At 38.3% G+C, this 24,332-nt stretch overlaps 3 protein-coding genes and 1 long non-coding RNA gene across 18 annotated transcripts in view; 3 read left to right on the top strand and 1 right to left on the bottom strand.

Moving 5' to 3' along the window:
- Positions 1 to 281: 281 nt before the first annotated feature.
- The window catches only part of LOC127534328 (GTPase IMAP family member 9-like), a 268,581-nt gene continuing 244,530 nt past the window's right edge, over positions 282 to 24,332 (top strand). For 2 of the 15 annotated variants that reach the window (XM_051949232.1, XM_051949238.1), the window contains exon 1: positions 282 to 436. Coding sequence is in view for 2 of the 15 variants with exons in the window: in XM_051949219.1 (XP_051805179.1) it covers positions 19,901 to 19,925 (25 nt within the window). In the remaining 13 variants the exon portion in view is untranslated. Of the gene's footprint in view, positions 437 to 714; positions 811 to 4,297; positions 4,519 to 9,849; positions 12,870 to 14,164; positions 14,252 to 19,431; positions 19,926 to 24,332 lie in introns of those variants that run through there. The other 13 variants (XM_051949219.1, XM_051949217.1, XM_051949233.1 and 10 more) reach the window with 12 other exon arrangements.
- LOC127534327 (E3 SUMO-protein ligase ZBED1-like) lies at positions 1,545 to 3,484 on the top strand. Its single transcript, XM_051949214.1, has 2 exons — positions 1,545 to 2,494; positions 2,681 to 3,484. Exons 1-2 carry the CDS (start codon positions 1,646 to 1,648, stop codon positions 3,128 to 3,130), a joined length of 1,299 nt encoding a protein of 432 aa, XP_051805174.1. The 5' UTR covers positions 1,545 to 1,645; the 3' UTR covers positions 3,131 to 3,484.
- On the bottom strand, positions 15,369 to 16,287 carry LOC127534473 (GTPase IMAP family member 7-like). Its single transcript, XM_051949701.1, has one exon. The coding sequence runs from the start codon at positions 16,185 to 16,187 to the stop codon at positions 15,369 to 15,371; it is 819 nt and encodes a 272-aa protein (XP_051805661.1). The 5' UTR covers positions 16,188 to 16,287.
- LOC127534336 (uncharacterized) lies at positions 21,560 to 22,526 on the top strand. Its single transcript, XR_007942443.1, has 2 exons — positions 21,560 to 21,878; positions 21,960 to 22,526. It is a non-coding gene; the product is annotated as an uncharacterized LOC127534336 (long non-coding RNA).

The raw sequence follows: 24,332 nt of genomic DNA on the forward strand, positions 1-24,332 counted from the left end.
ATTGATTTGAATCTAAATTTGGAGTTTGTTCTGAAGTTTTGAAATAAACAATAAACGCAGCAACTTATGAGCAATCCACACAAATGTTTGACTAAAAATAATGTACCAATAAAATCCATATATTTCTGGTTAAAATAGACAAACTTCCGGTTTAAACCACGCCCACTTCCGGGTTTGGCCCCGCCCCCTCCGGATACGGATACGGATACAGATAATGTAGGTGAGTGAACAGATACAGATACAGATACAGATAATGGTGTATTCGCTCATCCCTAGAAGCGGGCGAATGGAAGCTCGCGCGGCTAAAGCTAGCGCGGCTAATGCTAGCGCGACGGCTAGCGGCATCACACTCCTGCCCTTGGACCGTGGATATTTCAGCGCACTCAGTGTTTTGTTGGACCAAACAGGCCTGTGGTTTCAGACTGAGCTCCAGACTGTGAGTAAACTTGGCGTGTGTGTGTGTTTGTACAGCTATCATTGTGAGGACCAGTGTGAATTTTTAACCCTTGGAGTGAGGTCCAACCTACCTTTCACTACAATGAGGTCATCCATATGCTTCTGACAAAATTTCAGACTGGACCTCACAAAGACAGTAAACCCTAAAAAAATTATATTTTCTGAGTGTACACACGTTTTACTCTCTATCACCACCTAATGTACTGTACCCAAGTGAGAAAAATGATCCCTTTTTTTGTTTTTTTTTGCCTCTAAAGGCTTGAGCCAGAAAAACATGTTTTGCTCTCCGTCTCCCTCTTTGGTCGTTGCAGTTACTGCACCCAAGCGGCCATTGCAATAGGAGGAGACAGAGGAGTAAGTTGATGCATGTTGTATGGAATGTCATGGTAGTTTAACATTTCTCTAGGGATGTAACGATTCATCGAAAATCGATTTAAAATCGATGTAAACTGCGTAAAATGCGCATCGATGTAAAAAATAAAAGCATCGAAACTTTGTTTACGCATGCGCTGAACGTCACTACGCATTACGTATAACCACGGCGGCGGCACCAAACAAACAAGACGCAAAGATGGCAGCGGTAGAAGACGACTTCGAGATAGAAAGCCCTCCAGTGAATTTAAAGTCTGCAGTGTGGCAGCATTTTGGTTTCCCAGTATTTACAAAAGAAAATGGAGAGAAAACTACTGACAGGACAAAGACTGCATGTAAGCATTGTAAGAGACTGCTGTCGTACACAAATTGCACGACTAACATGTCACAGCATCTTAGCCGACACCACGGTGAGCTGAGTTTGCCGCTGACTCCCCCACAGGAGCGACGCTTAGCAAAGGGACAAACTACACTGGGGAATGTATTTGCACGTCCGCTAGCCGACTCCAGTGCAAGGGCCAAAGCGATCACGCGGTCCATCGCTGTGTATATGGCTAAAAACATGAGCCCATTTTCAACCGTGGAAAACGAAGGCTTCCAGGACATGATAAAAACTTTAGAGCCGAAATACACGCTGCCGTCCCGCCCCCACTTCAGTCAGAAGGTGATGCCCGAACTGTACAGGCAAGTCAAAGCTGATGTTGTTCCAGTGCTTGAAAATGCGGATAGTGTGGCGATTACAACAGACGGATGGACATCTAGAGCAACGCAAAGTTACCTCACTATTACTGCTCATGTGATCACCCCAGAGTGGAAAATGGCCAGTTTTGTGCTTCAAACGCGTCCCCTTTTTGAAACCCACACCGGGACAAACATTGCCCAAGTACTGAGAGAGGCTGTAGCAGAGTGGAAACTAGATCGACCAAAACATAGCATCGCCGTTGTTACTGATAACGCAAGAAACATGGACGTTGCCGTGAGAGAGGCTGGACTCGGGCCCCATATTAAATGCTTTGCTCACACCCTGAACCTGGCGACGCAGGCTGGTCTGGCTGTCCCCCGGGTCTCTCGTCTCTTAGGTCGCATCAGGCGCATTGTGGCTTTTTTTCACCGCAGCCCTTCTGCAACCGCTGTGTTAACTTCAAAACAAAAGGCGCTTGACCAAGGCAACCAGCACAAGCTTATTATGGATGTTACGACCCGCTGGAACAGCAGTCTGGACATGGTTGAACGCTATCTGGAGCAACAGGTCGCGGTTGCAGCAGCTCTTCTCAGCGCGGACATAAGACGAAATGCACGTGAAATCGACACGCTGGACAACTCAGACATCAGAGATGCCGAGGACATTGTGAAACTTTTGAAACCTTTAAAAACAGCCACCACTGTGCTCAGTGATGAGCACAATCCCACAGTGTCACTCATTGTCCCTCTAAAATACATGATTGAGCAAAGCATGGAAAGTAATGAAGAAGACTCTGTCACAGTGACGGCAATGAAGGCAGCTATACTGAGCAATCTGTCAGACAGGTATACAAGGGAATACAGCTATTTGCTGGAGTGTACTGCAGTTGACCCCAGATTTCGCACCCTACCCAATCTAGAGGAAAACCAGCGCCAGGATGTCTTCCACAGGATCAAGAATAAAGCTGTGCAGCTACTCAATCAGGTATTAATTTCAAGCTTTAATGTTTTAAATATAAAAAATATTATTTATAAGATTATAATATATAACATATAACTTTATAAATATACTTTACTTCTGTAAAATATAAAAGATAATGTTTTAACAGCATTATCATTAAAAAAAAAGAAAGAAAAACAGAAGCTATTTTTGTGTTTTACTGATTTATAGTCCAGCCTACAAGAGGACACCAGCAGTGATGGAGGAGCAGAACCCAGTGCTTCAGAACCTACAGTGGAGGCAGACACTGTGCAGCCACAACCCCCTCCCGCCAAGAAGACAGCCTTAGAAGATCTTCTAGAAGGGACTTTTGATTCAACTGTTCATGCTGCTCCAGACCACATTCAAATGGTGGAAACAGAAATCAACAGGTACAGAAGTGAAGAACCCACACCTCTCAAGAGCTGCCCTCTGGACTGGTGGAATGAGCATGGTAGGAACTACCCAAAACTTTCTCCACTTGCAAAGTCATGCCTCACCACACCAGCAACTTCAGTAGCAAGTGAACGAGTCTTCTCAACAGCAGGGGACATTGTTACTATGCAAAGATCTCAACTTTTGCCCGAGAATGTTGACATATTGGTGTTTCTTAAAAAAAATATGCCTAAGAAGAAGCACTAGTCTATTTTTGATGATCTCAACTTCTGTTTCTCCAGCTGCATTGTGTAATAGCAAGTTGCATGCATGAATGCAGGCGTTCAAATGTTAAAAAGTGTTTCAAAAGAAAAGAAAGATGGACTTGTGTTCACAAATCTTTAGTACATCTACATCCGTTTATTTTCATGTTTAGTTCTGGTACTAAAAAGAAGTTGCAGTCTAATACAATGTCAATATTGCAGAGAAAAAACATTGGCATTGATTATTACACCGTTATGTCCTGTAAGTTTTCTTTCTGAGAAATAGCTGGAGAGTGGAGACTGGAACTAAATGCAGATGTTGAAATAAAAGAAAAACCTTTTGGTATTAAAAAAGTGTCATATTGATTTTGTAAATAGGGTTCTAAAAAAGTAAAAATAAAATCGAAAAAAATCGAAATCGGGAAGTTGAAATCGAAAATCGAATCGAATCGGGGCTTGAGTGAATCGTTACATCCCTACATTTCTCTCTCATTTTACGAACAATGAAAAAATAGTTTGAATTTAATTGACTTACATTTATGATAGTGAGTCTCATAACCTTAAACCTCTTTCTATGTAAACTTCTCGTGACTTGAATTCTGACTTGTGTTTCTTCTCCATGTGTAAGCTGCCTGTGAGTAATGTGTGTGAGCTTATGGCCAATCAGACAGCATATTAAGCAGGTTCATTCTCTGTTTTACGTCTCTTCATTTTCTGTTATTTTTTCTCTGCACAGTCAGTGCACAACAGAAGCATGTACAGTTCAGAATCAGAATCAGTTTTGTTGTTACTGTACACAATATAATGTCATTACTGGTATTTTTTAAAACGAATTATAGAATTTAAGCACACAGTAAATACACAAACAGAGTATGACAGTATGAAAATATAAATAAGGAATTTAAATAATTTGTGGTCACATTACACTACTGTTATCACTAGGGCTGCAACAACGAATCGATAAAATAGATAATAATCGATTATTAAAAGCGTTGGCGATGAATTCCATTATCGACTCGTATCGCACGATTCATGCATCACTCGCCATGTCGTAGAGCCGTCTACTTCACCTGCAGAGCTTTGCCAGTGCTGGCTGACGGAAATGAAGTTTTGTTTTTTTGAAAAAAAAAACTCCACCTGCAGAGCGAGTTGAACAGAGCGAGGTGGAGGCGGTATTTTCAAAGGAAAAGTAAATTCAACGGAACGTGCCTGACACGAAGAAAACTGTTTGTCCTCAAAAATGTGGGAGCATTTCACGCTTCACAAAAAAAAAAAACATGTAACATGCGAGCTTTACAAAAGTGATGAGATGGCACCGGAACACCACGATGACGATAGAGCACCTGAAACGCAACATGTCACGGATGAGGATGAACAGAGCTCAACAGCAGGGTAAGTCACTGCATTGTCCTACGTTTGTTCTGTTTTAAAGTGAGGAAACGTAACTTCAGTCTCTCTGCTAGCTCGCCTGATGCTAGCGTTTGCTTGTTCGCTGATTAATGATAGTGATAGGGTGTGTGTGCGTGTGTGATACTTTTTATTTCACTTAAATCTGCTTAACCCTCCCGTTTAAAAGTTTGAAAATGTGGAAAAATACATACAGTTGAGGTCAAAAGTTTACATACACTTGTAAAGAACATAATGTCATGGCTCTCTTGAGTTTCCAGTTATTTCTACAACTCTGATTTTTCTCTGATAGAGTGACGGGAACAGATACTTCTTTGTCACAAAAAACATTCATGAAGTTGGGTTCTTTTATGACTTTATTATGGATTAACAGAAAAAGTTACCAAATCTGCTGGGTCAAAAATAAGGCTAGCGCGTTCTCCTGCTTCAGTTGTGAGACCTCAGCCTTACTCAGCCTAAGCTGAGCCTGGTCTTCGCTCTGGATGACCGGTTGTTTGGCCCCGGCCTCACTTTGGACCACGTTGGCCCGTGTTGTGGTTGGAGCTGGTGTCTCTGAAGTGGTGAACTGAATTGCACGTTCTGCTTGTTGTCTCTGAGACATTGTGAGACCTGAATCTCCAGAAATGAAGAAAGTTTGTCGTTTGTCGATGCTGGTCGCCTTCCGATCATTCGAAGAAAACAGCTGCACTGACTCTTGAAAGTACGTGAAAGGTTCTGACCTGCCCCAAGTTTAAAGACTTTCAACACAGCCACCATTGATCATTTGCCTTTGACGTTGCCTAGCAAAAGGGAACACACACACACCCATTCAGAACTTCAGGATCAGCAGAAGATTCTAGAACTCTGCTTCTAGAATGTTCCATCTTCTCTGCTAAACCAGGAAATCTGTGCGTGTGTCGTCGTGTGTATTCTTCAATTATGTCAACAACCGTTCATCCGATCCATTCCAAACTTGGTGTGTCAGTCGCCGGGGTCTTGAGGAAGTGCAGTGTCGAGTTTGAAGCAAATCAGAGGAAGGAGGTTCTCATTGTACATGTAAATATCAGCATTTTTACGTTTGCTGTTTGTTGGCACCACAGAGAATCACTGAGTCTGAATAAATCTGCATGTGTGTGTAAATGTGTGTGTTTGTGTGTGAGTTTGCGCTTGTATGTGTGTGGTCTAACGGTCGCAGCGATGAATTTGAGTGTGTTTGTGTGTGTGGGCCCACCATTGCTGCTTCTAACGTTAGAGGCAAAGTTCCCGCCCTTGGTCCTGTTGTTCTGGTGACCTGGTGGTTTTTGTTTTTGTGTCTTGGACATGGGCACTGGGGGGTTAGAGCTGTAGTGGGATTCTGTTTGTAGTTGGTTGTGAGAGGGATACGTTTAGATTAACACTGTAACTGGTCATTAGGACTGTTTGGGGACAAATTGAGGGTGAAACCAACAAGATTTATCTGAATAGACAAAAGAGTATTAATTTGTTTTGAGGAGAAAGTCTTCTTCATGTTTCTGTTTTATTGATTGTGTATGTTTTGTGTTGGAGAAATTACTTGAGCACATCTTGTATTAAACCCAGCCTCTAATCATTTAATTTGTCCAAAACTAAAAAAACACTCTGGGTCTCATTCTTGATTAGAACCTTTATTTGATGTCTATTATCTATTTAGTAGTTATGTTTAGATTCACGAACCCGAGCACCCACCATTCTCAAGAAATCCTTACCATAGAGTGGCTGTACACGGGTTACAACAGCAAATCGATTAAATTGTTAAAACTGATCATTAAAACCGTTGGCAGCAAATTTTATTATTGATTTGTTATTTTGCTTGATTTATGCGTCACTCGCCATGTCGTAGAGTCGTCTACTTCATCGACAGAGCTTTGTCAATGCTGGCTGACTGAAATACAGTTTTTTGTTTTTAAAAACTCCACCTGCAGAGCGACTTGAACAGAATGAGATGGAGGCAGAGCGGAGGCGGTATTTTCAAAGGAAAAGTAAATTTTGCAAATGAAACATGACGAACACGGAGAAAACTGTTTGACCAAAGACCTCAAAAGTGTGGGAGCATTTCACGCTTCACTAAACAAAAACAAACATGCGTAACATGCAAGCTTTGCAAAATGAGATGGCACGGGAACACCACGATAATGATAGAGCACCTGAAACGGTATCATGTTTGAGTCACCGATGAAGGAGCTCATCAGCAGGGTAAGTCACGACATCATCCTCCATTTGTTCCGTTTTAAAGTGAGGAAACGTAATGTTTGTCTCTCTGGTAGCTCGCCTGATGCTACCATTTGTTCGCTGATTAATGACAGTGATAGGGCGTGTGTGTGAGATACTTTTTGCTAAGCAACAGCAACTGTCTGTCAGTTAGCATCCCAGCTAACTGATTCAGATAATAAAGAACATTAACCTCCAACAAACCCAACATTTTAGAAGGATTTTTGTCGTCGTTTTGAGCCACATTTTGGTCATTTTACGTCATTCTCCACCATAGTCTGGTTGTTTGTGATTTTATGGTGTTTTTAGGTATCACTTAGATGTTTTTATTTTTTTCTTTCCAATCAATTTGTGTCACATTTTGGTGGTTTTACATTATTTTGTGGTTGTTTTGGTTTTCACTCAACCATAGCTGCACGTATTGATTTTAATGACAGTAATTACCAGGTGAAGCAGATCAGGACACTGGAGCTGCTTTTTAATTTTGTTTAATGTTTTAGTTGTTTTTAGTAAAATTTTGGCCATTTTCCATCATTTTGTGGTCATTTTGCACCATGCTTTGGTTGTTTTTAGTGACGCTTTGGTAATTGATGGAATTTATTGGCCATTTCGGTGCATGTTTTCGTTGTTTTTAATGATGTTTTGGTCATTTTACATCATTTTGTGATTGTTTTGCATCACAGCTTGGTAGAGTTTCACAACATTTTGATCATTTATTGTCATTTCATGGTGATTTGTACCATGTTTTGGCTGTTTTAGGTGATGTTTTGGTCAAATTGCATCATGTCATACAATGTTTTTATTATTTTTAGTGACATTTTGGTCATTTTGCATCATTTTGTGGTCATGTTATACCATGTGTTGGTTGCTTTTAGAGATGTTTTGGTCATTTTACATTATTTTGTGGTCATTTTGTACCATATTTTGGTTGTTTTTTTAGTGACATTTTGGTCATTTTGCATCATTTTGCGGTCATGTTATACCATGTGTTGGTTGCTTTTAGAGACGTTTTGGTCATTTTACGTTATTTTGTGGTCATTTTGTACCATGTTTTGGTTGTTTTTAGTGGCATTTTGGTCATTTTCAGTCATTTTGTGGTCATGTTATACCATGTGTTGGTTGCTTTTAGAGACGTTTTGGTCATTTTACGTTATTTTGTGGTCATTTTGTACCGTGTTTTGGTTGTTTTTAGTGACATTTTGGTCATTTTCAGTCATTTTGTGGTCATTTTTTTACCATGCTTTGGTTGTTGTTAGTGATGTTTTGGCCGTTTCACATAATTTTGTGGTTGTTTTCTATCATATTTTGGTTGTTTTATGTTTTTTGCTGGTGTTTTTAGGTCATATTTTGATAATTTTGTGTGTTTTTTCAACTCTCTAGTCATTTTGCGTCACATTTAGGTCGTACATTATTTTGTAGTTGTTTTGTGTCATGGTTTGGTTTTCACTAAACTAAAGGGTTGTACCTGCTTTGATTGCCAGGTGAAGCTGATGAGGACTCTGGAGCTGCAAAACGTGCATTAAAAAATGATAAATCTGGACCCACTTCTCTGGACTTCAAGGACCTGGAACTCTGGAAATATTCACAGTATGAAGGTAGAAGTCTGATAATCAAGAAAGTAACTGTAGCTAATGCAGCAGCTTTGGGTTTTTTTCCATGTTATATTCTAATATTGTGGTGAAACCTCCAACCTGAGCAGGTCGGTGTTTATTTACAAGCGGCTTTGTCCAGATGAAGTACAGAATCTGTCAGAGTGAATCAATAAACCACCTCCTCCTGGTCTCCGTCCTCTGAGAGCAGTTTATCAGCTCAACACAGTAATTACACCCACACACACACACACACTGAGCTTTGTGTGTTTGTGTGTCTGCTGCTGTGCTGTGAAGTGATGCTGCTGCACAAACATCCATTTATCTCAGTCCCAGTGTTTGTCATGTGGAGAGACACTGAACAACACAAACACTGCAGCACAGCATCCTGGAAAATCACAGCGAAACACCAACAGCAGCTCCATAGTCTCACTGGATCCAATTTATTTAATTACAGGACAGTTTGTTGTTGCATTCTGCTGTAGGATGTGAAGATTACTGAATTGAGTACAGTGTTAATATTATTCTTGTAAACAATACAAACAACTACAAAATGGAACAAAATGTTCACTAAAAAGAGACGCAAAGAGACCAAAAAAATGGCCTCAAAGAGAAATCGCCTGAAAATGGTACAAAATGACCACAAGAGACAAGATAACCACAGACAAATTCACTAAAAAAGCAACAAGACACAAAACAAAAATGACCATAAAAAATACTAAATTTAAGCAAGAACACAAAACTAGAAACATACGATCTCAAAAAAGAGACACAGAAAGGAATAGACAAAATCACCACAAAGGCACACAATCACAACAAAATGGCATATAAACAGTGAAAAGAGACACAATCAGTACAGAGACGTAATACAACCATAGAGACACAAAACAACCACAAAAAGATGCAGAATTGCCACAAAGAAACACAAAATCACCAAAGAGGCCCAATCACAAAAAATGACATCAAACTGCCACAATGAGACATAGACAAACCATAAAATGATGGAAAATAACCAAAAACTCACCACAAAGAAACACAAAGTCACCAAGAGGCACAGCCACAAAATATGACATCAAACTACCACAGAAAAAAACTTAAAATGATGCAAAATAACCACAGCAGCATTTTGAGGAATTAACTCTGTGAGACACCAACTGAAGCTCAGACAGTTACAGCAGCTAAATGTTCATTAACAGGAACAGGAAGTCTTTAATTTTCATGGTTTTAAAGATTAATTCATTCACATTCCTCAGGTCAGTCTGATATGTAACATTTCTACCTTCAGGTTTCTGCAGAGAATCAAGATGATGATGGAGAAATAACAAATGTGAAAGCAGCTTTAAGCATCTCCTCAGTTCTTCCTCTTATATTCATGAAAATACATTTTTCTATTTGGATTTTTCAATAAACCAGATAAGAGTTGAACATAATAAAATCTGATTTATCTGACAAACCTTCACCTTCCAATCAGTTTTTTTTTCATCTTCTGGATTTATTTTCTAAATTAAAAACCTTCACAGTTCTGCAGCCGAATTATTTTTCACAACCAAATTAAAAGATAAACTGGAGCCATCCATAAATAATATAGACCAACTGTTTTTATACATTTATTCATCAGGTGTCGATATCATCAAACCTCAGTGTCTCTGTCAGAAAATAGAAAGCCACACAGTTTCTAGGTGATTTTAAGATCTTTTTATAAAATGAAATCGGGGACAGTGTTTAGGAAGTTAGCACAGCAATCACAAACTGAGGACATCTCAACTTGTGAGGACATGTTTTTAGGGCTTCAGAACAGCAACGACAAATCAGGATATCTTGCCAAGTTAGGACATATTTTAGGAAGTTACAACAACTATGACAAAAAATGTACAAATCGCCAAGTGAGGACATGTGAGGAAATTAGAACAGCAGCGACAATTCGAGGACTTCATGCTAAATGAGAAAATATTTTTTTAGAAATTACAGCAACAATGACAAAAACAGGACATCTTGCCAAGTGAGGACATTTTTTTAGGAAGTTAGCATAGCAATAGCAAACCTAGGACATCTCGCTAAGTGGGGACATATTTTAAGAACTTTAAGCAACAATGACAAAAAGAGGAAATCTCACCGAGTGAGGACTTATTTTAGGAAGTGAGAACAGCAACAGCAAATCAAAGACATCTCTCCAAGTGAGGACATTTTATAGGAAGATAGAACAGCAATGACAAATTGAGGACGTCATGCCAGGTGAGGACACTTTTGCAGAAATTACAGCAACAATGACAAAAAGGAGACAACAAATGAGGACATATTTTATGAAGTTAGAACAGCAACGACAATTTAAGGGCGTCTTGTCAAGTGAGGGCATTTCTTTTTGGACATCAGAACAGTAAGGACAGACCAAAGACGTGTTGCCAAGTAAGGCATGTTTTAGGAAATTAAAACAAAACTAACAAACTGAAGACAGCTCTCCAAATGAGGACATATTTTAGAAAAGTCGAACAACAATGACAAATCGAGAACATTTCGCCAAGTGAGGGCGTATTTTAGGAAATAACAATGACAAAAGAGGACATCCTACCAAGTGAGGACATATTTTAGGAAATTAGAACAGCAACAACAAATCGAGGATGCCTCACCATGTGAAGGCATTTTTTATTAAGTTAGAACAACAATGACAAAAGAGGACATCTCGCCAACTGAAGACATGTCTTCAGAAATTACAACAATGGCAAAAGAGCAAGGTTGTTCTTTTTTTTTTTATTTAGGAAATTACAACAACAAATTGAGGACATCTGACCAAGTGAGGACATCTTACAAAATTACAACAACAATGGCATAAGGAGTATATCTCGTCAAATGAGGGCATATTTTATGAAATTAGAACAGAAATAATGAACAAAGGATACTTTGCCAAGTGAGGACATTTTATGAAATTATAACAACAAGAATGGACATCTCACCAACTGAGAACACATTTTACGAAATTGCAACTACAATGACAAAAAAAAGGACATCTCACCAAATGAGAACATATTTTATGAGATTAGAACAGCAATAACAAACCGAGGACATTGTGCCAAGTTAGGACATTTTATGAAATTACAACAACAGTGACAACAAAGAACATCTCACCAAGTCAGGACATATTTTAGGATGTTAAAACAGGAACAAAAAATCGAGGACATCTCACCAAATGAGGACATATTTTAGAAAATTAGACAAGCAACGACAAATTAAGGACATCTCTCCAAGTGAGGACTTTTTAGGAAATTACAGCAGTAATGACAAGAATGGACATCTTGCTAATTGAAGACATTTTACAGCATTACAACAACAGTGACAACAAAGGACATATCGCCAAGTGAGGACATATTTTTAGAAATGACAGCAACAATGACAAAAAGATGAGGACATTTTATGAAATTACAGCAATGACAAAAGAGGACATCTTGCCATGTGAGGACATATTTTAGCAAGTTAAAACAGCAATAATGAATTGAGAGCGTCTCGCCTAGTGAGGACATATTTTAGAACATTTGAACAGTAATAACAAACTAAAGACATCTTGCCTAGTGAAGACATTTTTTTTTTTTTTTAGAAAATTAGAACAGTAACGACAAATCGAGGACATCTCTTCAAGTGAGGACAAGAGGATGTAGTTGCTCTGTTCAGGAGAAGAAAAATCTATTCGTTGAGTCTGTAATGAGCAGCAGAAAGTGAGTCGATGCTTCGAGACTCAGAGGAATAAATCTATTTAACTGTCCTGCAAATATCTGACATCTGTATTCTGTGTTAAAGGAAGGTCGGAGTGTATTATCAGAAACCTGGTGTTTAACTGAACAGTTTGATTCGAAATAGCAACATGCAGCTAAATACAGCAGATTTCTGACAACATTATTGTATGACAGACGGTACAATCTTACACATTCCTGCATGTTGTAAATATTTCTATTACTGCTTTTATAATTCCTGGGATTTTCTTAGACTACTTTTAAATTTCATTTTACTGACATCACTTGCTTTTGTCATCTTTCATGTTTTTTAAAAATATTCTACTCGTCAGTATTTATGCGCTAAAATACAAAATCAAGCTCCTCATATGTGAAAACTTATTTGGTGATGAAATCAATTCTCATTCAGGTTTTCTCAAAATATAAATACAACCATTTCAATTTGGACCCAAAAAAAGAAACAAAGAAATATTTATTATTAACATGTTTTAATGTCTCCAGTTGCCTTGTTTAATGTCATTTCCAGCCTTAAGAAACTTACAGGTCAAATAAAAACAAAAATTTAAGCGATGGATGAATTAATTAATCAACATCAGTTCTGTGATGTGACCAGTTAAATCTGAAATCCTCTGTTTTGTCTTTCTGTTTTCAGTCGACTCGCTGCTGTTTAGAAGCTGCATTTAGTGAGGAACAGATTTGAAGCTCGAAGGTCAAACTGATCAATAAGTTCGATCTGCGTCTCTCTCTGTCACAGTGGTTCTAATTTACTGGACATTCAGTGGCCTGAAGGCTGCAGAGGAAAAGGTCAGAAGGTCCAACAGAGGTAAGATCAGAAGCTGAAAACACACCAGACTGCTCTGAAAACATCTATTGGTTCTGTGTTACAGGGAATTATTGAACAATGAAAACAGCTACAGAAGACCAACAGCAACACAGAGAATACAATTCATATGTATTTATATTAAAGCCAAATTCAGAGAATATTACATATGAATTTTAAATACTCGACAGAAAGCTACTAAACTACACAGAAGTAAATAGTTTAAAAAAACAAATAAAAAGGACTAAAGCTTTAAAAAAATTACAAAAATAGCAAATATCTAAGAAATAATTATACTTTAGATGATTTAAATGCAGTAAAATGTTTGGTTGTAAAGGAATGGATTAACATTTAGAAAAATACAGATTTTTAATGTGTACATTAAATTTTTCTTTTACAATTGGCGTGAATTATATCTTTTTTCTGTGATTTTTCCACTGATTATCTGTAATTTAACAATATGCGGAAAATCTCCAGAATGACTGTAAATCGTAAAAAAAAACAACAAACCCAAACATCCAGTTAAAATCTGTTACAAAAACACTTATATTTTAAATCGTAAAATCATGTTTTAAAGTCCTTTTCAGTTCAAAATAGTTATACAAAGGCCGGTTAGTGTGGTTTGAGGTTCCGTAATGAACTCTGTATTATTATTATCGTTTAGCATTTTTACCCCCCAAACACAATATTTGACAACTTTCTAGATGTTCCTATATAAAGTGGAGAGATTTAGGTTTTTGGCATGAAGCTATGACCTAAAATAATTCCTGTTTGTTTTGAACTAGCTAATTAAAAAACGATCCTGACCTGTGACGGGCTTTAAAAACTGACTTCTCTCTATTAAAATAAAAGCCCTCCTCAGCAGATTTTGTACAGATATATAGATATAGGTAATATAGATTTAATATATTATGTAAATACTGAGTTTTTTATGAATAGTTTCATGTGAAAATAAAGCATTATAATATTTCAGCAGTTTCATTTTTTCATCATGAAATTAGCATAACACATTAGTTTATTTGCATTTGAAATGTTAAAATGATCACAATTCAAAATTAAATATTGTGTAAATGTGTGTAAAAGTGTAAATACAGAAGAAAAGTCTCAGTTTGGTACATGTGTGACTTGACAAAGAGCCAGTTTTGAGTTTTTATTTGGTTCCTGCATCAACATTTTCTCTGAATTTATCTATTAAAGGTTCCTTCAGGGTTCTTGAATGCTCCCAGAGTTCCTTGAGGTTCTCCTGATTGTCAGACTGTTCACTAATCAGGGATGTTTCTGCCGTTATTTCCCATCAGGTGGTTCAAACAAGAAGCTCCACAGGAAGAGTCTGGACCTCAGTTCGTCTGTGGACCAATAAACTGATGAGGAAACATGGATCAGAGGTGAGTGTGAAGGAAAACTAAGTTTCTGAAGTCTTGAATTAAAAGAGGAGACGGTTGGAATGAAGATTCACTGTTTTGGACATCACTGTTGAAGGTTCAGGAATGTGTTGAAGATTTACAGAAGTTCAATGAATTATTCAGACTCTTTGATGTTAACAGTGACAGTTCAGACGCAGCGGCTTCTTATTTCAGATACAATAAGTAAAAGAATTTAAAGATCTGAAGTCATCAGCAGCAGCTTCTTTCTGTCTCTGCTGGTGGGTTTGAAGGGTTTTACTGCCACCTTGTGTCTGATCATAGTTACTGCTCCACACAGGTTTCTGGACTCCACATCATTTTTTTCTGTTTCACAGTTGTGCTCATAAGTTTATAAACTCTGGGAGTGTGAGTAAAGTATGTACCATTCTTTAATAAATACATGAGTAATCAGAGCAAATACAATAATATGATAATAACTTTGTCTGAAACACTAACCCTAAATGGAAGAAAAGATTTACCGTGATCAACCATATATTTATTTTATTTGACCTTTATCTTACCAGGTAGAACTGTTTGAGAACCAGTTCTCAGTTGCAAAGCAAAAGGAATAAGGAAAGAGAACAAAAAATTATAGATAGATGGATGGATAGATAGATAGATCATGGAGGAGGACTGAGTGTGTCATCAGAAATAAAGGTGGACATATGAAGGACTGAAGGAACCAAAGAATCTCATGAAACATGGACTCACTTCAGTTTCATTGAGTTCCTGCTGTGGAGCCTGAATTTAATATAGAATCTAAACTGATGGAGTAAAATACTCTAGTGTAGAAGTAATCTGATTACTGTGAGGGGATACAGTTTGGAATCATTTGATATTTCAGGGAAATGACACAATAAAGGTCTTCACACAGATTTTCATGTGTTATATTTATTTGAATAACATACCAGAGAACACATGAAGTACATGAAGTACTTTTAGATGAATCATGTTTAATTCCAGATTTATCACTTTTTAATGAACTTTTTCCATCATTTCTGAGCCTCAGAACTTCATCAGTACAGCAGATAGAACCATGATATTTAGGAGGAAAAACACATTTTATACAGAATGTGGACACGGGGAATTACACTGGATATCACTGGATGACACATTTCTTCCCTTTCACTAATTTCTGTATACCTGCCACAGCAGTTCCAACAAGAGCTCCAGCAGCAGCTCCAGCTGGACCTGCAAGAGCTCCAATTGCAGCCCCCAAACCAACAGTTTTAATGAAAGAGTTTTCTCCTTCAGCCTCTTTTCTTGCATCTTTAGCCGTCATGTGTGGATTTTCTTTCATCAGCTCTTCTTGCTTCTCTTTTATGGCTTTCTCAGCTTCCTGCAGCATGTCGTTGGTGAAGCATCTTCCTCCGTTCCTCTGAACCAGGGTGTTGATCTTCTTCAGCAGCTCTTTGACCTGAGATTGATCCTTGGCTCTGTTGTTAAAAAGATGATATCCTCCCCGACACTGACTGATGAAGTTCTTCAGAGCTGTGTTTCCTTCTATTATGTCTTCTATGGACTTTCTGTCTTCCTCCAGATCGTCTCCACGGGTGAACAGGGCCATGGTGTATTCTGATGACTTCTCTCCAAACAGCTCCTGGATGAGTCTCACTGTTTGCTGTTCTTCTTCAGTGAATCTTCCTGCCTGGATCACCACCAGGAACACATGAGGACCAGGAGCAGAGAAGGAGATGCACTTAGCGATCTCTAATTTCACCTCATCATTTGATTGGACGGTGTCAAACAGACCTGGAGTGTCGACTACAGCCAGAGTTTGAGCTCCAAACTCGACTGTTTCCTTCTGACACTTTGCTGTCACAGAAGCAGCAGATGCAGTGGATACAAAACGTTTTTCTTTTATGATGGTGTTTCCTGCTGCACTCTTTCCAGCTCCAGTTTTTCCAATCAGGACCATCCTGAGATGAGCGTCCTCTTTACCTGTGGGAAGATAATAACCAAACTATCAGCTGCTGCTGAGAGATAATTGGTCAGGATGAATGATAAGCTGCTGGAACACAGCTGTCAGTGTCCACAGTGTTCTACATCAGCAGATGTATGACTAAACTAAGAGGAAACATCCAGAATGACTAAAAAAATGAAAGAAAATGTCCATAATTACTTAGTTGATAAAATGATAAAGAAGTACCAGAATGATTCAAAATAGTTTCATATGAAAAAATTTGTGTACAAAGAAAAAACATTAAATGTAAAAATGTGTCCAAAATACCTTAAAAAGCTAGAAAATGAGAAAAAAATGATCAAAAATGACTCAGTCTAAAATATAATTGATTAAAATTGTCAAACAGGAAAGAATGTGTTCAAAATGACACATTTCGCTTTTCTAACATCAAAATTGTCTGAAAAACTAGAAATGATCAAAACACCAACAAGTCCAACAGTCAAACAACATCCATAAAGTAATCAGATTACAGTCAGACAGAAGTTCACCTCCATCATAGTAAAGAGTGTTTAAAGCTAGAAATGTTCTCACCAGACTGAGATTTGCTGTAAGACATGTTTGCTTCTTGGTTGAAGTGGAGTCTCTTCTGATGTCTTCAGTCCTTTGGCTCACAGCTTATATAGTCCTGATAGTGTGATTCAGTGCTTTGCTTTTTTACTGAAAGTGAAGTGACTCAAAGTGAAACTAACAAGTGAATGAGTAAAGAAACTCTCTGAACTGTCGTGACTCTGTTTCCCGTAAACCAACGCTTTATTCTAAATACCTCCACCTGCCTCCTCCTTTTTCCATTGTTCACTGTATTAGCAGGAAAACCGAGATCAGGAAAATCAGCAGAGACTTGTTTTGTTTTGTCACATCGTTTGTTGAAATAAATGGACAGCATTGACTTTTGAAGAGTTTTGCTGTTTTTATTCATTAATCATTGAGAAAAGTGATGCTGTTCGACGACTCATTGACTTGATGAGACTTGTGGCTCATTATTTCACTGTGTGAAACTCAGTTAGCCCTGTGACAGACTGGTGACCTGTCCAGGGTGTCCCCTGCCTTCACCCGAGTCAGCTGGGATAGACTCCAGCACCCCCCATGACCCTAGAGAGGATAAAGCGGTGTATAGAGGATGGATGAATGAATGGAACTCAGTTTGTGGTAAATCTTAAGCATAGCACATGTAAACTGACAGTTTAGTAATATGCTCTCAAATGTGATTTCTTTTACTGGGATGAATACGGTCCTACTGATTTATTTTGACCTGGATATTTTAGTAATGTAGATGCTAGCATTAGTAATTAGGTTTGAACTATATATTCCGTGTCTTCAGCATCCAGAGAGGGTGATCACATAGCAGACTCAATATTAGTGTATAGTGGAATAAGAGCAGAGCAAAATGTTAACATTAGTTAAAGCTAAAATGTTCACATTCAAGTTAAAAACATGTCAGTTATGCCAACTTATGTTTGCCACACATTTGCATTGGAGCACATGCCTGGTCACAACAACATGTCATAGTAAAGTATGTGACAAGAAAAATGTCATAGTAAGTATGTGGCAAACATTTTTTGGTGTAGTATGTTGTAAAAAAAAAAAAAAAGCATTTGTATCATATGTTGCAAAAAACACCATACTTCAGTATGTTGACAAGGAAAAGATTTCAGTAAAGTCTGTCAGGTGGCAGAGCGGGTTATCCAGTAATCGAAGTGGTTCGGTTCCCGCTTTGTCCGAGTCGTGCGGTTGTGTCCTTGGTAGGGCTGCACGATATATCAAAAAATATCATTATTGTGAAAATGGTAAGTGCGATATCCATATTGCAAAGTTGTGCAATAATTTTATGGTTATTTAGATGTATAAATTATGCTTTTTGCATGCATAGATGTTTTCTTGTGGCCAATTGAGCGTGACCTTAAACCCCCCCTCCCCACACCCCGAATAGCACTTTTGCTACCAGCGGAAAGGGAAAGCGCCACAACACAACATGGCAAGACACAAGAAAGGCGCCTGTAATGAACAACTTGTGCCTAAAAAACACCGCACCTCCAAAATTTGGGAGTACTACGGCTTTAGGAGACAGGACGAGTCACAGACGCAAGAACTTTGCAAGTCATGCCGAAAAATTTTGGCTACGTCATGAGGAAACACTACAAATCTGCACAGCCAACTCGAACACAACCACAAGGAACTGTATGACGTTCTCTTACAATCTAAAACACCACGAGCTACTCTGATGAAGGCAGACAAACGAAAAGGCAAGCACACAGACAACAACTGGTTAAAGTTTTTCATCTGTTATGCCAAGCGCCATCAAGGTTTAACTGCGGCCATTACACGTTATACCATGAAATGCACACTCTCTGTTAATGCCGTATGCAAAGAAGGGTTTTTTTGGATATGCTGAAAGAATTCGGCCGCAGATACCAAGTGCCATCACGGAACTATTGTTCCGAAGTCATCATTCTGCAGATGTACGAGGCATGCTTCGGGCTTGTAAAAGCGGAGCTAAATTATGTGGATTTCTTTGCAAGCACCACAGATTTATGGTCCAGTCGTACTACTGAGCCTGACACGAGTTTTACTGTTCACTTTCTCACAAATGGCTTCGAACTCAAAACACACTGCCGAGAAGTCTCCTACTTTCCGGACTCCAACACTGGTGAAAATATGGCGGCTGCCCAGCGGGATGTGTTGACGAACTCGGGGTTGCAAGAAGAGAAACAAGTGGCTATCACATCGGACAATGGCACTAATAGCCAATATCGCAATATATATCGATATCACAGTTCTTGACACCCATATCGCACATATTTCCAATATCGTGCAGCCCTAGTCCTTGGGCAAGACACTTTACCCACCTTGCCTCCAGTGCTACTACTCCGTAGGCATGGATTGGCAGCCACGCTTCCATCAGTCTGCCCCAGGGCAGCTGTGGCTACAAATATAGTTTACCACCATCAGAGTGAGAATGTGTGAGTGAATGAATAATGGATCCATTGAACACGCTTTGTGTGCCTTAATAGAAAAGTGCTATATAAATCTAATCCATTATTATTATTATCATTATTATCATCATCATCATTATGCTACTTTAAACTTTTCTTCTTGTCAGTATTTGATTCAAACTTTTCATATATAAAAATGTATTTGGTGATAAAATGGATTCTGATTCAGGCTTTCTAAAAAAAAAAAAACGCAACAGTTGACCAAAAAAAACAAAACAAAGGAATAGTTATAATTTATTATTAACATGTTTTAGAGTCTCACCGCTGTTTAGAAGCTGCATTTAGTGAGGAACTGATCAATAAGTTCGATCTGCATCTCTTTCTGTTGTGATTCTAATTTCCTGGACATTCAGTCGCCTGAAAGCTGCAGAGGAAAAGGTCAGAAAATCCATTTCAGGTTTTCCAGCTAAGGAGGAGGGAGGTGGAGGCTTTTAGAATAAAGTGTTGGTTTACGGGAAACAGAGTCACGACGGTTCAGAGAGACAGTTTCTTTCCTCATTCACTTGTTAGTTTCACTTTGACTACATGGTCTCATAGTGCAGAGTGTTATCAGGATTCTATACATATCTATAGACAGTAAAAAAGCAAAGCATTAAATCACGCTATCAGGTCTCTGGAAGACACGAGCCAAAGGACTGAAGACATCAGAAGAGACTCCACTTCAACCAAGAAGCAAACATGTCCTGCAGTAGATCTCAGTCTGGTGAGAACATTTCCAGCTTTAAACACTCTTTACTATGATGGAGGTGAACTTCTGTCTGACTGTAATCTGATTACTTTATGCATGTTGTCTGACTGTTGGACTTGTTGGCGTTTTGATCATTTCTAGTTTTTCAGACAACTTTAATGTTAGAAAAGTGAACCTTTTGTGATTTTGGACAAATTTTTGTAGTGTTTGACAATTTTAATATATTTAATTTTAGACTTTGAATTGTGTGTGATAGTTATTTCTCATTTTGTAGCAATTTCACTACGTTTTGTCCTTGTCCACAAATTCTTTCATTTTAAGCTGTTTTGAATCATTCTGGGATTTTTTATCATTTAGTCAACTATTTCAGTATGTGTGAACATTTTCTTTCACTTTTTAGTCATTCTGGATGCTTCCTCTTAGTTTAGTCATATATCTGCTGATGTAGAACACTGTGGACACTGACAGCTGTGTTCCAGCAGCTTATCATTCATCCTGACCAATTATCTCTCAGCAGCAGCTGATAGTTTGTGTTTTATCTTCCCACAGGTAAAGAGGTCGCTCATCTCAGGATGGTCCTGATTGGAAAAACTGGAGCTGGAAAGAGTGCAGCAGGAAACACCATCATCAGAAGAAGATGTTTTGAATCCACTGCATCTTCTGCTTCTGTGACAGCAAAGTGTCAGAAGGAAACAGTCAAGTTTGGAGCTCAAACTCTGGCTGTAGTCGACACTCCAGGTCTGTTTGACACCGTCCAATCTAATGATGAGGTGAAATTAGAGATCGCTAAGTGCATCTCCTTCTCTGCTCCTGGTCCTCATGTGTTCCTGGTGGTGATCCAGGCAGGAAGATTCACTGAAGAAGAACAGCAAACAGTGAGACTCATCCAGGAGCTGTTTGGAGAGAATTCAGCAGAACACACCATGGCCCTGTTCACCCGTGGAGACGATCTGGAAGAAGACGGAAAGTCCATAGAAGACATAATAAAAGGAAACCCAGCTCTGAAGAAGTTCATCAGTCAGTGTTGGGGAGCATATCATGTTTTTAACAACAGATCCAAGGATTTCTCTCAGGTCAAAGAGCTGCTGAAGAAGATCAACACCCTGGTTCAGAGGAACGGAGGAAGATGCTTCACCAACAGACGCTGATGGGTTGGGGGCTGTAATTGGAACTGCAATGAGTCCAACTGAAGCTGCTGTTGCTGCCACTGTGGTAGAAATCCAGAAATTACTGAATGAGGAGAAATGTGTCATCCAGTGATATCCAGTGTAATTCCCCGTGTCCACATTCTGTATAAAATGTGTTTTTCCTCCTAAATATCATGGTTCTATCTGCTGTACTGATAAAGTTCTGAGGCTCAGAAATGATGGAAAAAGTTCATTAAAAAGTGATAAATCTGGAATTAAACATGATTCATCTAAAAGTACTTCATGTACTTCATGTGTTCTCTGGTATGTTATTCAAATAAATATAACACAAGAAAACCTGTGTGAAGACCTTTATTGTGTCATATCCCTGAAATATCAAATGATTCCAAACTGTATCCCCTCACAGTAATCAGATTACTTCTACACTAGAGTATTTCATTACTACAGTTTAGATTCTATATTAAATTCAGGCTCCACAGCAGGAACTCAATGAAACTGAAGTGAGTCCATGTTTCATAAGATTCTTTGGTTCCTTCAGTCCTTCATAGTCAGAATGGAGTTGTGGATATCCGCAGTCTTAGTTCCGGACAGTGCAATCTAGGTATTAAATGTTAAAACGGCTTGCCATAGACGGTGTCTCTCCCTTCCCCTTTTTCCTTTTTAGGTGTTTTGCACTCTGTGGCTGCTGCAACAGCTGCAGCTGATTAAGATCAGCTGCTGGATTGAAGGCACGTGCGGTCCCAGCCAATCAGCCTCCACCACCACGACCACAAAAGCCGACGCCACTCGTCCTCCTGTGCTGGATCGTGAAAAGCCACTAGTAATTAACTCTTGTGTTTATAGTCTTTGTTCCGCTCTCGTTGTGTGCCTCTAAGCAATTCTGCTCTCCTCTCTGTCGCAGTTATTGATCAGCAGCAACTTCTGAATGCCGTCTGAGATCGCTCCATTCTCCATTTGGATTCCTCCGATGCCACACGGCAACCACCTACCGTTCCCTCCAGCGTCCATGTCAGCCATCCCCTCCGTCACAGTCAACCCCAGACTTCTCCACGGCCGGGACCCTGTCCAAGCATCCAGAGTCCTTTGAGTTTTTCGTTTACGTCTAGTTATCTTTCGAGTTTAGTGTCTCATTCTGAGTTGTACCAGCCTTAAGCTGCGCTTTGAGTTTATCCTTGCTTCTCGCTTGCGTATTGAGCTAAGTTTTGATTTTGAGTGAAATTCTGTTTAATCTTTTGAGTTATCAGCCATTGGCTTTGCTTTTTGTTATCCTTTTGGTTTTGTTTAAGTTTACAGTGCTTCAGTTCTTACCGGAGAAATACTTACCGTAAGTCTGGGTTGTCATTCGTCTTCCTAGCCACGAGTAGCAGCAGCGAGTCTTCTACCACTCTGTAGTTCCGCTTAGCCTCTGTCTGCTAACTGAATCCTGTGTTGATTATTATATTTTTGGCAATAAAGCCTCTAAATCTTACCACTCGGCCTACCTGTTCATTCCCTGCATTTGAGCTCACCTTCTGAAACCCTGACAACTTTAAAGGCCTCCACCTCCCTCCTCCTTTTCCACTGTTCATTGTATTAGCAGGAAAACCTGAAGTGGTTCTTTGAGTTCTACGGACTGAACTGAAAAGAAGAGATCAGGAAAACCAGCAGTGGACCTGTTTTGTTGGATCACATCCTTTGTTGAAATAAATGGACAGCAGTGACTTTTGAAAAGTTTTGTTGTTTTTATTCATTAGTCATTGAGAAAAGTGATGTTCTATGATTCATTGACTTAATGAGACTTTAACTCATTATTTCACTGTGTGGAACTCAGAGTTTGTGGTAAATATTGAACATATTCCATGTAAACTGACAGCAGTAATATGCTCTGGAATGTGATTTGTCTTACTGAAATGAACAGGGTTTGACTGATTTATTTTGATCTGTGTGTGCTAGCATTAGGAATTAGGTTTGAGCTAAAATGTGGCAAAAAAAGGTATACTATGTCATAAGAAAACATTAGTACAGTATATTACAGGAAATATCTTTGTACAGTTTGTCACAAAAACATCAGTTTAGTGTGTTGACAAGAAAAACATCATAGTAAAGTCTGTGATAATAAAATCTCATAGTATGCTGTAAAAAACAGGGTGGAAGTATTTTTGAAAAAATATTTTGATGTACCGTGTCATAAAAAACACATTATAGTATCGTATTTTACAACAAAATATTGTGATATAGTATAATGTGAAACACTTTATAGTTTATGTTGACAAGTAAATCATCAGTAAAATGTGCTGTAAAAATGAGAAAAGCGATGTTCTACGATTCATTGACTTGATGAGACTTATGATTCATTATTTCACTGTGTGGAACTCAGTTTGTGTTAAATATTAAATATAGTACATGTAGACTGACATTTATAATATGGTCTGACGTGATTTCTCTTACTGGATGAACAGGGTTCTCCTGAATCATTTTGACCTGGATATTTTAGTGATGTATATGCTGGCATTAGGAATTAAGTTTGAGCTCGTATGTGACAAAAAAATATTGGTGTGCTATGATGTAAAAAAACATGAGTACAGTATGTCAAAGGAAATATCTTAGCATAGTATGTTGCAAAAAACTGTCAGTCTGTTGACAAGAAAAAAATCACAATAAGGTATGTGGTAAAAACCTCATAGTATAGTACACAGCAGAAAAAGGTATTAGTATTTTGCAGAAATATTTTTGGTAGATAGAGCATGTCATAAAAAAGACAAAATAGTCTAATTTTTTTCTTTTTTTTTAACAAAAAATACTGTGATATGTTCTGTCACAAAAAAATCATAGTATAATACCTACGTACCTCATGTAGTATGTACCGTCAGATAGATGTCACTCTGGATAAAAGAATGTTAAAAAAATACAAATTGTAAATTGCCATAAAAATGACATGTAATAAAAAAATGCCATAGTACAGTCTATTGTAAAAGACTTCATATTATCTCAGCAGTTTCATTCTTTAATCATAAAATTATCGAAACATATGAGTTTTTTTGCATTTAAAATATTAAAGTGTTTGCAATTTAAAATGATGTAACATGCACTGTGCGCACATTCTCACGCCAAGTTTGTTTTTATAAATCACAACCTTTGAGTTTGTTTTGTGTGTACGCAAGCTTTATAAATGAGGCCCCAGATCAGTATCCCACGTTTCACTGATTTCATGCAATACTTAGATTAAAAATGTTCCTTTAAGTTTTTTGAGCAGTTTATATAGATTATATAGAATATAGATTGAGTATATTATGTA

Source organism: Acanthochromis polyacanthus, chromosome 6 (genome assembly GCF_021347895.1).
Source record: "Acanthochromis polyacanthus isolate Apoly-LR-REF ecotype Palm Island chromosome 6, KAUST_Apoly_ChrSc, whole genome shotgun sequence".
Taxonomy (NCBI): Eukaryota; Metazoa; Chordata; class Actinopteri; family Pomacentridae; genus Acanthochromis; species Acanthochromis polyacanthus.

What these genes read in the sequence shown, in the direction of transcription:
- LOC127534473 (XM_051949701.1), bottom strand. Translation starts at nt 16,187, where the DNA reads ATGGTCCTGATTGGAAAAACTGGAGCTGGAAAGAGTGCAGCAGGAAAC.
- LOC127534327 (XM_051949214.1), top strand. Translation starts at nt 1,646, where the DNA reads ATGGCCAGTTTTGTGCTTCAAACGCGTCCCCTTTTTGAAACCCACACC. An exon ending in CTGTGCAGCTACTCAATCAG is followed by an intron (nt 2,495 to 2,680) that starts GTATTAATTTCA and finishes ACTGATTTATAG; the next exon opens with TCCAGCCTACAAGAGGACAC.